This window comes from Schistocerca nitens, chromosome 4 (assembly GCF_023898315.1).
Source record: "Schistocerca nitens isolate TAMUIC-IGC-003100 chromosome 4, iqSchNite1.1, whole genome shotgun sequence".
NCBI classification, from domain to species: domain Eukaryota; kingdom Metazoa; phylum Arthropoda; class Insecta; order Orthoptera; family Acrididae; genus Schistocerca; species Schistocerca nitens.
In genome coordinates this window covers 917,962,001-917,978,201 of record NC_064617.1, presented here as the reverse complement: position 1 = coordinate 917,978,201, position 16,201 = coordinate 917,962,001, and the positions used below count along the sequence as shown (strand labels likewise).

At 42.3% G+C, this 16,201-nt stretch overlaps 1 protein-coding gene across 1 annotated transcript in view; it reads right to left on the bottom strand.

Annotated features, from left to right (window-relative positions):
* LOC126253522 (fumarylacetoacetate hydrolase domain-containing protein 2) overlaps positions 1 to 16,201 on the bottom strand; it is a 158,743-nt gene that overhangs the window by 20,210 nt on the left and 122,332 nt on the right. Inside the window, exons 2-3 of the mRNA XM_049954899.1 lie at positions 6,263 to 6,479; positions 473 to 804 (exon numbers count right to left, since the gene is read on the bottom strand). Coding sequence (XP_049810856.1) covers positions 473 to 804; positions 6,263 to 6,479 — 549 coding nt within the window. The remainder of the gene's footprint in view (positions 1 to 472; positions 805 to 6,262; positions 6,480 to 16,201) is intronic.

Sequence of the window (16,201 nt, the reverse complement as noted above, 5' to 3'; positions counted from 1 at the left end):
GCACAAAAATTGTTCATGAGAATATTGTGGTACATTATGTACAAAAACTGATTAAAATACTAGCATTACATAAACTGTCACTAAAAACTAGGTTCTTGCCATTTGATGGCAATGTTACACCATCCAACCCTGCCTCGAGAAACCAGCCAAAGCTTCAGTGTGTCACTAGTTTCTTTTCAGACATTGCAACACGTTTTCAACTTATGATGAACGAGAATCACAGCATACACTCTACTAAAGGCTGTAACATGTATAACTGCAGTCACATCAACTGTGTTACACATAGATAAATCTTTGAACTGTGTGAAAAAGAGCCGAAATAATTTGAAAGTTTTACTGATTTCTTCCTCTCTGTTTTGTAAATCTTATGCAATAGTAAGTTCCTCAGGTATAATAAAAAGAAGACAATCTGATTCTTTAATGGAAAAAAACATATCTGTTGCTTAGTGTACAACTTCAGTGCAATACTTACTGAGACAAGAATGAGACAATATGATCTATTCGATGTATGAGCTCATTTGTGTTTCCTTCTTGTTTTAGAATACCATTTACTCTGGAGCGTATGCCTAGAGCATGAGGATCAGCAATAGCTTCCTTGGTGACAACAGCTGGTCCAAGGGGACAGAAGCTATCCATAGCCTTTCCCAACAAAAACTGCCCCGAGTTTCGTTTTTTCTGCCAATCACGGGCACTTAAATCCTGTGCAACAGTAAAACCAAAAACATGTTCCATTGCACTTATTGGGCGAACATTCTTGGCAGTTTTCCCCATGACCACTGCCAGTTCCACCTCCCAGTCCAGCTCCTGTGAAATGAGAATTATAATTAAAAAACAATGAAAACAAAATAACTAATTACTATAATAGTGAAAATAGAGTTATACTTACCTTTTTAAACTGTGTTTTTAGTAACTTCATACTTACTATAGAAACAATCAATGAAACAAAAGCTAAGTTATGGAGGATAAAAAGGCAACACTTGCACAGAAAACCTGTACTAAATAAAAGCTGTGTCATAGCTGATGACAGCATCCAAAACCAGGCACTAGCCCCGTATCTCTGCATCTACTCTTATTCCAGCTATCATCAGCCACCAAAGAAAACTACTTTAATTTCTGAGAACTATACTCCCACTTCAGTGACTGTATCATTCCTTTTAAAAGCTGGTTATGTTAAGAAATGCTTTGAGACTTTAAAAAAAATCCCAAAACCTCTCTCCTGAATCCATTTCCCTCCTCACTCCTATGAAACCCCACACACCCACCTTCTACATGCTCCCCAAAATCCACAACCCAACAATCGTGGATGGCCCATTGTAGCTGCATATTCTGCTCCCAGTGAAAGAATTTTGGTCCTCATTGACCAGCACCTCCAACCTATTGCTCAAAATCTTGCCTCCCACGTTGATGATACCAACCACTTCCTTCACCAACACTCCACAACCAATCTGGCTCCCTACTCGTCATTGTTGACGCCACTTCCCTATACACAAACATCCTTCACGCTCATGGTCTTGCCATTATTGAACACTATCTGCCCCAACGTTCTTCACACTCCAAACCCACTACCTCATTCCTCACACACCTTACTAACTACATCCTAACATACAACTACTACTTTGGAGGGAAGGTATACAAACAAATCCGTGACACAGCTATGGGTACCTGCATGGCACTCTCCTATACCAGCCTGTTTATGGGCTGTATGGAGGAAACCTTCCTAGCCTCCCAAAACCCCAAACGCGTGGTGTGGTTCACGTTAATTGATGATATCTTCATGATACGGACTCAGACAACCTATCCCAATACCTTCACAACCTCAACATCTACTCTTCCAACTGCTTCACTTGGTCCTCCTCAAGCCAGTGTGCCAACTTCCTGGACGTTGACCATGTCCTCTCTGATGACTCCATTCACACCTCTTCCACATTAAAAACACCAACAGTACCTGAATTTCAACAGATGTCATCCCTTTCACACTAAAAACTCCCTCCCATACAGCCTGGCCATCTGGGGACAGCGTATCTGCAATGACGGGATCCCCCTTGCCCAGTACACTGAAGATCTCACAGAGGCCTTCACAGACAGACACTAACCCCCAGACCAACTCCACAAGCAGACTTCCCATGCCATATCCCCCCCCCCCCCCAATCCTCCCATCATCCCCAAGAAACAGCTGGAATGGAGCGTCCCTTCATCAACCCCCCCATGCCATATCCCCCCCCCCAATCCTCCCATCATCCCCAAGAAACAGCTGGAATGGAGCGTCCCTTCATCAACCCCCCCCCTCCCCCCCAGACTGGAACACAGAACCTCATCCTTTGTCAGTACTTTGATTATCTATCATAATGCCCCACAATGAGGGACATCCTACCCAAGATTCTTCCCAGCCCCTCCTAAAGAGGTCTTCCATCACCCATCAAACCTCCACAATAACCTAGTCCATCACTATGCAACTCCAATCCCAACATCTTGCCACAAGGAAGATCCAGGTGCAACACCTGGCATTTCCTATTCCAGTCCTGTCGCAGACTTATCCTACCCCATCAGAGGCTGGGCCGCCTGTGAAAGCAGCCATGTTATATACCAGCTCTGTTGCAGTCATTGCTCAGCTTTTTATATTGGTAGGATACCAGCCAGCTGTCAACAAGGATGAATGGCCATTGACAGAATGTGACCAAGAGCAAAGTGGACCACCCTGTGGAACAACCTGCAGCTGTACATAACATACTTTATTTCAATGGTTGCTTCACAACCCAGGCCATCTGGAGCCTCCCCTCCACCACCAACTTTTCTGAACTGCACAGATGGGAATTATTCTTACAACACATTCTCCACTCCCAAAATCATCCTGACCTCAACCTACAGCAACCTACTGTCCCATACCCATCACACAACTGTTTCTGCCTCCTCTGTCCTGTTACCACTTCACAATTCACCTCCCTTCACCCTCACTGTATGCTGCCCTCTGCTGGCACATCCGCCAATCTATGCCCCCCCCACCTCCTGACACTGCACCTGTTAGCCCTGTCCTACCACCTTTGGTCCCTGGATGCTCCACCAATCAATGTCAATTTCTCTTCCCCCACCCGTGCCCTGCTATCTCTCCCCCACCCTGCTTCGGATTGTTGCTCTGTTTCAAGTACTGGAATATTGGCACATTTGAGGCCTGGAGGACAAGAGGAGATGTGACATTAGGTCATATTCACTACATACTATGGTTATAATAGAGGGAAACATTCCACGTAGGAAAAATATATCTAAAAACAAAGATGATGTGACTTACCAAATGAAAGTGCTGGCAGGTCGACAGACACACAAACACAAACATACACACAAAATTCAAGCTTTCGCAACAAACTGTTGCCTCATCAGGAAAGAGGGAAGGAGAGGGAAAGACGAAAGGATGTGGGTTTTAAGGGAGAGGGTAAGGAGTCATTCCAATCCCGGGAGCGGAAAGACTTACCTTAGGGGGAAAAAAGGACGGGTATACACTCGCGCACGCACACACACACACACACACACACACACACACACACACACACACATCCATCCACACATATACAGACACAAGCAGACATATTTAAAGACCTAGATATGTCTGCTTGTGTCTGTATATGTGTGGATGGATATGTGTGTGTGTGCGCGCGAGTGTATACCCGTCCTTTTTTCCCCCTAAGGTAAGTCTTTCCGCTCCCGGGATTGGAATGACTCCTTACCCTCTCCCTTAAAACCCACATCCTTTCGTCTTTCCCTCTCCTTCCCTCTTTCCTGATGAGGCAACAGTTTGTTGCGAAAGCTTGAATTTTGTGTGTATGTTTGTGTTTGTGTGTCTGTCGACCTGCCAGCACTTTCATTTGGTAAGTCACATCATCTTTGTTTTTAGATATATTTTTCACTACATACTATTTTATATAGGATGACCACAATCAAACTGGCTGTGCACATGAATGAATATAGAACTGCTCACCTTGAGGATGCCCTATACCCAGTTGCTGGAGTGCTCCAGGGCAGAGGGGGGGGGGGGGGGGGGGCACCATCTCACACATCCTCCTCATGCACTCCTGTCTGCTAGTGCATCCACAGGTCTTTTCTCCTTCTCTGTTCCTCTCCTTTCCCCATCCCCCCTTTTTTCTCCCCCCCCCCCCCCTGCCCAGTTCTCAGGGAAAGCAAAATACATAGTGTAGCCAGGAGTTTCTCTTTCAAGAAAATGATTTAAAAGTTGGTATGACACAGGTTTCTAACGGGACTCGAACGGTTTTATGGCTACTTATAAGTCGCCACTAGTCTTCCAAAAAATTTAAAAATACTCCATAACCCCAGGTCTAGCCTCGCCCCTCTACAAACTATCATATGGGCCCTCTTGGCATGCTCTACATGTTAACTGGGATGACCTTATTGCCTGCTACTCTACACAGACAATTTCGATCCTCCCACACAATACTAGCTTCCCTGACCTCTGGGGATGGGATATCTCACTCAAAACACTGAAAGCAAAATAATGGACTAATATCAAAACCACAGAGTACAGTAATATGCTTGCATGTATTTAATGTGACTGTTGTTGAGCTCTTGATATTCATACAAGCAGTTCTCTTTTCTCCAAAGGTCTCTCTAATTTTCCTGTAGGCAGTATTTATCTTACCCCAAGTGATACACACGTCTACATCATTTCATTTGTCCCCTAGCCATCCCTGTTTAGCCATTTTGCACGTCCTGTCCATCTCATTTTTGAGATGTTTGTATCCTTTTTTGCCTGCTTCATTTACTGCATTTTTATATTTTCTCCTTTCATCAATTAAATTCGATATTTCTTCTTTTATCCCAGGATTTCTATTAGCCCTCATCTTTTTACCTACTCGATCCTCTGCTGCCTTCACTATTTCATCTCTCAAAGCTACCCATTCTTCTTCTACTGTATTTCTTTCCCCCATTCCTGTCAATTGTTCCCTTATGCTCTCCCTGAAACTCTGTACAACCTCTGGTTTAGTCAGTTTATCCAGGTCCCATCTCCTTAAATTCCCACCTTTTTTGCCGGTTTTTCAGTTTTAATCTACAGTTCCTAACCAATAGATTGTGGTCAGAGTCTAAATCTGCCCCTGGAAATATCTTACAATTTAAAACCTTGTTCTAAGTCTCTGTCTTACCATTATATAATCTATCTGAAACCTTCCAGTATCTCCAGGCCTCTTCCATGTATACTACCTTCTTTCATGATTCTTGAACTAAGTGTTAGCTATCGTTAAGTTATGCTCTGGGCAAAATTCTACCAGGTGGCTTCCTCTTTCACTCCTTACCCCCATTCTATGTCCACCTGCTGCTTTTCCTTCTCTTCCTTTTCCTACTATCGAATTCCAGTCCCCCATGACTTAAATTTTTGTCTCCCTTCACTATCTGAATAATTTCTTTTATCTCATCATACCTTTCTTCAATCTCTTTGTCATCTGTGGAGCTAGTTGGCACATAAACTTTTACCACTGTGGTAGGCATGGGCTACAACAATGTGTTCACTATGCTGTTCGTAGTAGCTTAGCAGCGCTCATATTTTTTTATTCATTATTAAACCTACTCCTGCACTACCCCTATTTGATTTTGTATTTATAATCCTGTATTCACCTGACCAGAAGTCTTATTCCTTTTGCCACTGAAATTCACTAAGTCACACTATGTAACTGCTGGTATTGGAAACTGGTACCTGGCACCTGGCATAAGATAGAATACTGTAAGGAAGATTGTCAAATCAGCTGTTGTCTATTGATACCCATGTCCTCCACTGCAACAACCTATTATAATAAAGTTCCTGCTCTTTCCACCTCAAGTGACCAATCATAACTATGACCTTTCAAAATTATGACATGACATCATGCTCAGAGATTGGAAATGACAAAATATAAGTGACACCTCACAGCTAAAGCATATCAGTAGATCCAGAAGCAGGCCACTCTAACCATGGCTGAAACTGATTTCTCCAGTATAGTTTTTTACATTATTACAAGGCATGATACTTAGAAAACTTTTATGTAAACTTACTGGCTGCAGAAGCCTACGCAGTTAGAATGTTTGATAACTTTGTGCTAGGTAACAGGAGAAATCTTCCTTGTGAATAATTTTTGTAAAGAAATACAAATCTGGAAGTGGTTTAAGAGTTTAATTGTAGTTAAAGCTGTCATTTACAAGAAACAATCAATGTAAACTAGTTCTTACAAATTCTATCTTGTTAGAAATAATTCATAATGTAAACTTTATCACTTAGTTTCTAACGAACCTTTGTGATAGGAGGGTAAGGAACGTCGTCATATGGCCCAGTTATGCAGCTGCTGAATTTTGAAAAAAACATTGGTTCTTTTGGTGCTGGAATGTTCTGCTCTTCACAGTGACCTCTGTAGTTCAGACCCACACAAACTACCTTGTCAGGAGATGTTACTGGTGGCAGGAGACGAACATTTTTCAGGGGAATGACTGACTTCCCTTCAGCAACAATCCTGTAAAACATCATTGAGAATTACAATGTATTTCTATCTTACCAAATGTTATATACACAGCAAAAGTTAAAAAAAGTAATGTTGATCAAACACTATAAACACACTTTCTCTCAGCTATTGTTCTTATGTAACATAACGCTACGAAAGCTTCAGGTAATACGTGCCTTGACATGAAACTAAATTGTTTTGTGACCTTTAAATGGGTCCTGATGCTTGGACATGTGTTGTCAGAATCAACGAAGTGGCAGTGAGTGAACACTTTACTACAGATTTGTTATTGTGCTCTGTGGAAAGCAAAAAACAACAGGGCTCCTATACAGTCTCACTGGAAACGGTATGCAGAATGTTCTGAGTAGTGTAAGGAACAAATGTCCTATTTAGAAAGTGATCTATACTAATTGAAGGTATTTGATAAATACACTGATTTGCAACATCAGTCTCGTTCCTTTTGTGCCAGCCCTTATACAGAACTTTTTGGTGAAGTTCAAGAACATGTCTGACGTGAACTGCTCATCCTTTGGCACCTAGATGGTCATTTTTCATGTAACTTTCTACAGCCTAACGACAATTCAAGGACAAAAAAAGAAATGAAAAAATATATCAAAACAAATGCTACCAGCCTTATTTTGTTTCTTCTAGACCTCAGCTACAGCTACAGCTGCATCTACATCCATCTATATCTACATCCATACTCCATGACCCACAATATTGTGCAAGGCAGAGGCTGGTCCTTACACGATATGTACATTGATGCCAGAAGAATCGTTCTACAGTCCGTCACAAATGCCATTTCTCTAAACTTTCTCAATAGTGTTACACAAAAATAATGTTTTCTGCCCTCCAGGGATTCCTATCTGAGTTCACAGAGCATTTCTGTAATACTTGTGAGCTTATCAAACCTACCCATAATAAATCAAAGAGCAAACCTCTTAATTTCTTCGATGTCTTCCTTTAATGTGACCTAGTAGGGATACCAAAGATTCAAGTGGTACTCAAGAATGGGTCACACAAGTGTTCTAATGCAGTTCCTTTTGTAGATAGGTACGCTTTCGAAGAATTATTTCAGTAAACCAAAGTCAACCATTCGCCTTCGCTACAAGTAACTATTTCATATCACTCTGTAGTATTACATGTAAATATTATATTTAATTGTCATGAGTGTGTCAAGCAGCACACGACCAACACTGTATTCAAACACTACAGAATTTTTTTTCATACTCATCTGCATTAACCCACATTTTCAACAGAGCAGGCTGCCATTTATAACAATTTCTAACACCAAAAAGAAATTCTGTTTACGTCATCCTGCAGTCAAACAGTGACAACACTTTCCCATACACTACAGCATCATCACAAAATAGTCACAGAATGCTGCTCCCCCTATCAAGCTGATCATTTATGTATACAGATAACAAGAGCAGACCTATCACACTTCCCTGGGCCACTCCTGTTGACGCTCTTGTCTCTAATGAACATGCTCCACCCAAAACAACGCACTGGGTTTTATTATTTAAAAAGTCATATAATAATTTGAACATGACAGCTTTGTGAAATGTCGTTTCATAATATTCTGCTATGGTAGTCATTGAAGGCATCACACATTGCTCTCTTGACAGCCAAACACGTTGCATTCAGCATCTCTCTATCTATAGCCCTACACTTTGTTTTACATGTATTATGCAGTAATCTCAGATTCTTTAGCAATTTCTTTACAATGACTCTAAACCATGGAGGTTTCCTCCCATTATGAACTGTTCTACTGTGTACATAATATCTATCCAGTGTGTGGTGACTTACTCTTTTAAACATTATTTATGATGATGGGTTTAAAGGGACTAAACTGAAATCATTGGTGGAAATTTAAATCACCCACCAATTAACTGGTAATAATACAATTTTGTTAGTGGTGGGCATGATAAGACATCCTGCAAAACTTTACTAAATTTACTCTATGAAAACTACCTAGAACAGATAGTTAGAAACCCCACTGATGATGGAAATACACTGGATCTAATGGCAAGGAACAGACCTGACCTCTTTGAGAATGTCCATGTTGATAGTGGTATCGGCGACCATGATGTAGTTGTGACAACAATGATTACCAAAGTACAAAGGACAATCTAAACAAGCAGAAAGATATACATGTTCAGTAAACTAGATTAAAAAATCAGTAATGTCTTATCTCAATGAGGAACTTGAAACTTTCAGCAGAGGCAGGAGCATGTGTTAGCAGATAGCTACTGCAGGCAACAACACAAAGGGGGTGGGGTGGCAATATTTGTAAATGAACATCTTCCATTTAAGAAAATCTCATTTGTTAAACAATACTGCAAAGAAGGAACAATTGAAATGGCTGGTGTTGTGGTCCACATAAACATTCATTCAAGCAGGTTAGCCAAGCATAAAGTTATTGGTATGTACCGCCCACCAAATACAGATGTGTTTTACTATCTTGATAGGCTTAACAGGGCATTTAGACAAACAGGCCCCACTGACCTTAGCATATTTGGAGACTTAAATACTGATGTGAACTCCTGTACTATAACCTATTTGAAAATAACAGATATACTTCACTCATATAATCTCTCAAATTTAGTGAACTCTGACACTAGAGTAACAGAGTCAAGCTCCAGTAAGATAGATTATGTAATATCAATAAAAATGTATAAGCAAGGTTAATTTTCAAAGTTAATATTCATTACTTAGATCACCATTGTCAGGTGTTAGAATATTTAAGGTTTGCTGTACCAACAGCTACTAAGATAATTGAGAAGTGGATACTGAATAGCACCAACATCAGAGCTTTCAAAACTAAGTTAGCAGAGGAGAAATGGGACACTATTTACCAACCTAAAGGGTCAGAAGATAAATGGGAAAAATTTTATAGGACAGTGCTGAAGCATTTCAATGCTGGTGCCCTCTGAAAGAAATAACTAGGGTTCGAACCAACTCTCGTCTTTAAAGTAATTCTAGGCTGAAACTTACACCTAGGCTGATCAAGTTAAGGCAGAATACACAGGGTGTTACAAAAAGGTACGGCCAAACTTTCAGGAAACATTCCTCACACACAAATAAAGAAAAGATGTTATGTGGACATGTGTCCGGAAACGCCTTTAATTTCCATGTAAGAGCTCATTTTAGTTTCGTCAGTATGTACTCCAACGTGATCAAATTGTAAATTTTCACAATCAACATGTGTGGGCTGACGAGAATCCGCATGCAATTGTGCAAACACGTCATCAACACAGATTTTCTGTGAACATTTGGGCAGGCATTGTTGGTGATGTCTTGACTGGGCCCCATGTTCTTCCACGTACGCTCAATGGAACATGTTATCATGATTTCATACGGGATACTCTACCTGTGCTGCTAGAACATGTGCCTTTACAAGTACGACACAACATGTGGTTCATGCACAATGGAGCTCCTGCACATTTCAGTCGAAGTGTTTGTACGCTTCTCAACAACAGATTCGGTGACCAATCGGTTGGTAGAGGCAGACCAATTCCATGGCCTCCACGCTCTCCTGACCTCAACCCTCTTGACTTTCATTTATGGGGGCATTTGAAAGCTCTTGTCTACACAACACCAGTACCAAATGTAGAGACTCTTCGTGCTTGTATTGTGGACGGCTGTGATACAATACGCCATTCTCCAGGGCTGCATCAGCGCATCAGGGATTCCATGCGACGGAGGGTGGATGCATGTATCCTCGCTAACGGAGGACATTTTGAACATTTCCTGTAACAATGTGTTTGAAGTCACGCTGGTACGTTCTGTTGCTGTGTGTTTCCATTCCATGATTAATGTGATTTGAAGAGAAGTAATAAAATGAGCTCTAACATGGAAAGTAAGTGTTTCCGGACACGTGTCCACATAACATATTTTCTTTCTTTGTAGGTGAGGAATGTTTCCTGAAAGTTTGGCCGTACCTTTTTGTAACACACTGTATGTGATCTTGACTATTTATATAAGGAAACAAAGCTACATATATTTAAGAATAAGTACAATCAAACCAAAAAAACTTTTAAGACAGACCTTTTGCAAGAAATGTGCCAATGAAATAACTAAACACCTTACCTATCTTATAAACTGTAGTATTAATGAAAACATATACCCAAATGCCTTAAAAATAAGTGCTATACAGCCAGTCCATAAGAAGGGAAGTAAAGAAGAAGTTTCAAATTCTGGACCAGTATCAGTAATCCCTACTTTCAGTAAAATATTTGAAACAGTTATCCTATCACAATAAACATCATTTTTCTCAAGACACAAAATGCTTACCGAATCGCAGCATGGGTTTAGGACAGACCTAAGCACTGCCATGAAGTATATAGCAATAAAGAACGAGGTATGCACACAACCAGAGTATTCCTTGACCTGAGCAAAGCTTTCTGACTCATAAACGATGAGCATCTCTTAAATAAACTGCAGGCCTACAATGTCAGTGATGCATCAATGAAACTTCTATCCACCTATCTGGTGAATCAGAAATGGTGTACCAAACTTGCACATCAAAGTAACATTAAGATCTTAACTTTTAAATCCACAAGTGAAACAGTGACACAGGGAGTCCCTCAAGGCTCAATTCTTGGACTTTTCCTCTTCTTAGCATATATTAATGACTGTACACCCCATTAACTCGCACATTGTAAATTATGGTGATAACACCTCAGTTTTATTTCATGCTAAAGATTGTGAGGAACTGAAATTTTCAGTACGTAATGGGATACTAGAATTCGGTACATAATGGGATACTAGAATTAAGTTCATATTTTCATGCACAAGGATTAAAGGTCAATGTAAATAAATCCCAGATGCTAATATTTACAACTGGCAGCATACACCACTCATGCATAAATGAGGTATGTGGCATAGTGGCAGAGGAAGCAAACGAGTGTAAATTTCTAGGGGTCCATTTGGACTCAAAACTCTGGTGGATTAACCACATTAATGCTCTATGTAAAAAAGTCAGCAATGGGCTGTACCTTCTTACGCAACTGTACAAAATGGTGCCCACCCACACACTTAAAACTGTGTATTATAGGACAATCTCCATCTCAGCTACTATATAGAAATACAGGGTTGTGCTGCAGACATTCACCTTAACAGATTACTATTGCTACAAAAAAGAGGGTTAAGGATTATACACGGACTAGGCTACAGAGACTCTTGCCGTTATGTTTTCAGATAACACAAGTACTTCACCATATACTCCATATACTGTTGACAACACTTCCTCTTAAGCTTGCATTTAGTTCTGCTCGGGTTTATGTTTCCGTCTGTGTTTGTTTCATGTTAAGAGTGACACACGATAGGTTTACTGATGAAAATTTGGCTGATAACTCGCGTATGTGTTCACTAAATTCAATGAATAGCGCCGCATCAACGACGCTATGCTGAGTTACCACAGCACAGTATTTTTGCAACTGCCTGAGGATCGTTGCATTACCCTGTTTTTTATGTTATGGTTTTTGTTGCTTGCATATATTAACGGTTTTTCGTTGTTGTGGAGGTATTTTTACAGAAACGGAGGAAATTGTGGTAACAAATCTAATAGATTATAATTACATTATTACACTCAAACAAGACTCCGGAAACCACTAATCCTCTGCACTAAAATGCTCAGAAAACATCCCCGAATAACTTCTGAAATTTTGTCGGTGTAGTTCGGGTTCATCACGTATAAATACAAAGCAATGCATGTAAGACGAAAAGTTTTGACATACAGGGTGAGTCAGGAGGAAAGATACATGCTTTGACGGGTGATACTACTGGTTATTCTGAACAAAAAACTTCTAATAAACATATGCCCTTTTCTTAACCGTCTCCGGGTAAGCCAATGAAAACATCTAGGAACGAGAAAGGTGCAGGTGACAGCAAATTAAGATATTATGTTATGGTTTGTTTAATTGAGTTCGTTTCCTCACAGAAGATGTTCAAACAGTCCACCGTCAACTCCAATGCATGTTGCTGCTCTTGTAGACAGGTGCTGCGTCGCCGATCGGAGCTCAGTTTTGCATTCCTTTATCTGGACACAAGCACGTAAAATACGAGCGAGAAGTTCCTCTCTTGTGTCCACGTCTTGTAGACGTCGGTCTTCGGCCACCCCCACAAACAGTAATCCAATGGGGTAAGATCGGGTGACCTCTGTGGCCAAGCAATGACTCCACGGCGACCGATCCAACGATCAGGATACGTTGTGTTGAGATACTGTGTCACTGGCCGTACGGAATGTGTAGGAGCTCCGTCATGCAGAAAGTACATACGAGCTCGTGTTACCCTCCACGTATTCTGGTAACACATTTTGAAGAAACTCAAGATACCGCGTCCCAGTAAGACGGTTATCTAAACCAATTGGACCGTTGAGTTGGTCATCAATAATACTGCACTGCATGTTGACTGAGAAACGTCGTTGAAAATTCGTTTCCACAGTAGCGAGCACATTTTCATTTGCCCATACATGAGAGTTGCGCTTGTTGTTGATACCGTTGCGGCTAAATGTTGACTCGTCAGTGAACAGAATACATGGAATTAATTGTTCATTGGCAATGATCCACTGAGAGAATTCTGGCCGGGCGGCATCATCTCCTTCATGCAGATTCTGTACGTTCTGCCGATCAATGGGACACAGACCGTGCTCGTGTACTGTGCGTATCACTCGTGTCTGCGGAATACTAAGTTGGGCAGCAATTCTTCTAGAGCTAGTAGTAGGGTTTAGTAGGCTTGTGTTCCACTACTTTAATTTTCTGAACTTCATTAAGAGGTCGTTGTACGGGACGTTCAGAGACAACATTTACGCTGGAAAGCGTACCACGCTCACGCAATCCGTGAGACAACCTGCTAAACACGCTGCTATCTGGCACTCTGCGATTCGGAAATCGTTGTTGGTATTCTCGCACAGCAGCTCTGGAATTCCCATTGGACAAATTATAGATGAACAACATGTCAGCATACTCTGCATGTGTGAAGATCCGTGGCATTTTCACTACATAGAACTGTATTCGCTGTTCACGTAACAAGACTGTAGTACCGTGCACTACGACAAGCACTGTCGGACTGAGGCTTGAGGTAAACAACTGCACCATGCGCAAGTGACTGGCTGGCGGTTCCTTTTGACTTTCCTCAATGTGAGGAAGTTTGTCAGGAAGTTCGCGTGGAAGTTTGTGGCCTGTTGGCCTTTTCTCCCCTAGAAATCTTGTTGAATCTTCTTTCTGGACTGTTGGTTATAAATGGACTGGCAAGGAGTGCCAGAAATCTATCTCTTGGTCTTGCCGATGTAACGTTTTTTCTTTTTCTTCTTGCTCGTGACTGAGGACTGTTCCTCGGTGTTGACTTCATATGTAACGTATTCCGTCTTGAGTTTTTCTCCGTAAACCAGAGAAATGGATACACAATGCATCTGCAGAGTGGTAAATATAGGGTAGGAATTAATCAACTCTTAATCCTCCCTTGAAAGTCCTACAAGACCTTCTGGGTAACCAACTGGTTGATGTGGGGGTTGCGGTTTCGGATGATTTGGTGGGACAAAAGGATAGGGATTATCGTGGTGAGGATATGTACCATCTCGAAGCGAACTGGCAATCTTCTTCATTACAGCACTTGCGCTGCACAGGTCCGGAAGCGGGAGGAATGGTGCTTCTTCCCACTCTTCCTCTTGTGCAGCTGCTTCGATGTCCATTTGCTGTGTCGCCTCCCCTTCTGCAGGCTCGTCGGTCTGCGTGGCCACCTTTGCGAACTACTCCTCTTGTGCAGGAGTCGTCTGGGTGGCGGTGTCTTCTCTTGTGGCGGAGTCTTCTTTGGCTGAGCGAAGTGCCTGCCAGCAATCTGACGCCGAGCCTCGCCCAGTTCCGCCAACATGGCCGCCCTCTCTTCCGCCATGGCGGATTTGAAGGCGGACATGGCTTCTTGTACAGCGTCATTTAGACGCCTGTGGACGACGTCTTCTGTACAAGAGACCACCTCTTCATGTGTGGTGGTCACTTGCTTCTGCGTCTTCTTCTCCGGTCCGCGCCAATTTCTATTGTAGGCGCAGGAACGGGCGTTCGCCGCGTGTGCGCCGCCGCAGTTGACGCGGGTACAGGGGGTGTCCTCCTGCTTCGTGCAGTCGCGTGTGTCATGTGCTTTCGCACACTTCAAGCACGCAACTGCGCCGCTGCAGTGCTTGGCGACGTGGCCAAGCTTTTGGCAGCGAAAGCACTGCGCTGCAATCTTCCTCTCCTTGTTGCCGGACGTTCCTGCTAGCGTCAGCAGCAACTCCGCCAAGGCAGCAGCTTCGCGTCCCCTTCCGCGTCCTGACATATCGAGTAGCAACAGCGACAGCAGCGATGCGTACCTCTCCGCAGCCTGAGCGGGAATGGTGCGCCAGTGAACTGCGCACTGACAGGGTTACTAAGGACGACGCTACACGTTTTCCGTTCCTAGTTGTTTTCATTGTTTCACTCGGAAACAATTAAGAAAGGGGAGGTTTTTTTGTTCAGAATCACCACTAGTATCACCCCTCAAAGCATGCACCTTTCCTCCTGACTCACCCTGTATATTGAATTTGCTGTCCGTGGTCCGTCTCTGAAATCAGTCATGAATTTAAAGTACGCAAGTGTTACTGTACGGAATCATTTGAGGAGAGAAATAAAAATTTAGCTGTAGGGAAGTCGGTGCCAAACTAATATGTATTGGAAGAATGCAGGGGAAGTACAGGGACTAGACAAAAATATAGAAACACCGCGAGAGATGCGTGCTTGAACATAAATCCAGATGCTAGCCAGCCTGCGGGATGCGCTGCTGTATTTGATCACGGACTGCATCTGTGCACTGTCATCAATACGTTGCAAGTGCCAGTAGGGTCAGAAAAGTGTTCTGTGTCACTCAAGTCGGAGCTAACGGAATCCGAACATGGGCAAAGTCGTCGTACTCGTATGTTTGGTGCTTCAATAACCAAGCGAGCCGAAGCATTTGGTTTTTCAAGAGGTGCCGTATCGAATATTTATACCGCGTACAGGGAAAGCGGAAAAACATTGTCTGCTGAGTCACAACGTGAACGAAAATATGTATTTTTGAGTGATGGCGACCGACGGACGTTGAAGAGGATTTTTATGAAAAGTACGAGGATAACACTTGCAAAAGTCTGCTGAACTAAATGTCGCACTTCCCAGCACCAAAACAGATCGAGAAGCAGGGAATTGCAGGGCTAGCTTGAATTAAAAACCCACCCATCAGTGATGTAAATGCCCCTAACAGGAAAAACGTGGCGCTGAAGGTATAGAACGCGGACTCAAGGTGCAATGTAAGAGAGTAATTTGATCGTATGAGTCCTGTTGCACACGGTTTCCAATTTCAGAGTTTACATCCCTAAGGTGATACAAATCGGAAGTTCGGTGAAGATTTGGGCAGTCGTATCGTAGTATTCTGTGTGCCCCAATATTTATTTTGTGAACATTTTGGCTGATCAGGTCCACCCCATGGTACAGTGTTTGATCCCCAATAGTGATGCTCTGTTCCAAGACGACAGAGCCCCTGTTCACACAGCTCGCATCGTCCAGGGCTGGTTCTGTTAGCACGAAGATGAGTTGTCGCTACTACCCTGGCCACCAGATCCACTAGGCCTCAATATTATTAAGCATTTCTGGTCTACTTTGGAAAGAAGGGTTCGTGATCGCTGTCCACCTCATCATTATAACCTAAACGTGTCACTATTTTGCAGGAAGAATGGTATAAGATTCCCT